Below are 1522 nucleotides of genomic sequence, written 5' to 3' on the forward strand. Positions count from 1 at the left end.
GTGAGCACTCTGCATCATTTTATCAAACTCCTCATCAATCTTTTTATATTTCTCTTCGGTCTGCGGGGTCAGAGCAAACACTTCATCCCCTTCCGGGCTCTCGCACTCCCTGTGCTTCTTGTTCAGCGCCTGTTACGTTTGGGGAGGGGACAGGACACGGAAGGGGGGTGTCGGGGAGGGAGGAGGTTACTCTGCATCATTTTATCAAACTCCTCATCAATCTTTTTATATTTCTCTTCGGTCTGCGGGGTCAGAGCAAACACTTCATCCCCTTCCGGGCTCTCGCACTCCCTGTGCTTCTTGTTCAGCGCCTGTTACGTTTGGGGAGGGGACAGGACACGGAAGGGGGGTGTCGGGGAGGGAGGAGGTTGGGGGGAAATCGCACAGAAGGAGAACAAAACAAAAGAAGAACATCTAATGAAGGTTTTCCAGCCACGGGGCACGGTACTTACACCATAGCGCTTGAACAGGATATCCAGATCCTCGCTGCCTTTACGGTATTTATCCTCCATCAAGGGGCTCTGGTCTATCGAGTCATCGCCGTCGGGCTCCGGGCTGTCACAGCCGTTAAAACCTTTCTTTCTTAACGTCTGCAAACACAACCGGGACAGTTTGAGATCTGGGAGTGGGGATGGGGAACACGGGAAGCTGCCTGAGACGGGCAGGTCCCCCCCAAAACAGCCCCTGGACCGGAAAGATGACGACTTGCCCTTGCGCAGATTCACCCCAAGACATCATTGACCTCAGTGGAGTTAAAGAGTCAGGATCAGCCCTCGGGTTTTGACCCCAGGCTATCTCTAACTTAGGAATTACAACATGGGGAGGGGTGGATGGATGGATGGAGGGATGGATGGATGGATGGATGGATGGAGAGAAACTTCTTTGCTTTCAAAGGATCCGTTTATGCCAGAGCTGAATTTGGACCTCTACCAGCTCAGGCACATTCGTCACCTACAATTACTACAATGTCAAGGAGGGGAAATAAACTTTAATGATATCTGTTCTCCTGCTAAAAATAGGGAAAAGCCTTCTTCCAGATAGGAAAATAAGGACCAAAACAATAAACAAAGAGCAGCTTGTCCTGGCAAAAACCAGCTGGTTCTAATGGGTGGCATTTTCCAAGCGCAACGGTACCACAGCAAGAGCATCGCAGCAAGAGCATGGAATGGGTGACACAGGGGGGTGACAGTGACAACACCCGGGCCACGAATCCCACACCAAGCCCAGGCTGCACGAGCAGCAAAGGGGCAGAGAGCTACTGAGGTGACATCTCCTCCTTCGTTAACAGGAGCCTGGTAATCACACACATGGTGGAAACCCCAAAAGTTCCTCTTTCGAGCGCAGTAGCCAATTTGCAGATTGTGTTACACATGCACATTTAATCATTCTATTTTCAAAATACCAAAAGCAATTAGATGTTATTACGGAACCATCACTTGCCAATTTAGGGGGTTTTTATTTAGAAGTCAAAGCTACAGAATTTCCTGGAAGTCTTGATCTCTTTTCATGCCAAATTCAGCAG

The 1522-nt window shown here is 49.5% G+C and overlaps 1 protein-coding gene across 1 annotated transcript in view; it reads right to left on the bottom strand.

Annotated features, from left to right (window-relative positions):
* LOC104403958 (myocyte-specific enhancer factor 2D homolog) overlaps positions 1–1522 on the bottom strand; it is a gene marked incomplete at its 3' end in the record, with an annotated part of 14057 nt that overhangs the window by 3515 nt on the left and 9020 nt on the right. Inside the window, exon 3 of the mRNA XM_010012261.1 lies at positions 453–590. Coding sequence (XP_010010563.1) covers positions 453–590 — 138 coding nt within the window. The remainder of the gene's footprint in view (positions 1–452; positions 591–1522) is intronic.

The sequence above is a fragment of the Nestor notabilis genome, unplaced genomic scaffold (assembly GCF_000696875.1).
Source record: "Nestor notabilis isolate BGI_N333 unplaced genomic scaffold, ASM69687v1 scaffold19033, whole genome shotgun sequence".
Taxonomy (NCBI): domain Eukaryota; kingdom Metazoa; phylum Chordata; class Aves; order Psittaciformes; family Psittacidae; genus Nestor; species Nestor notabilis.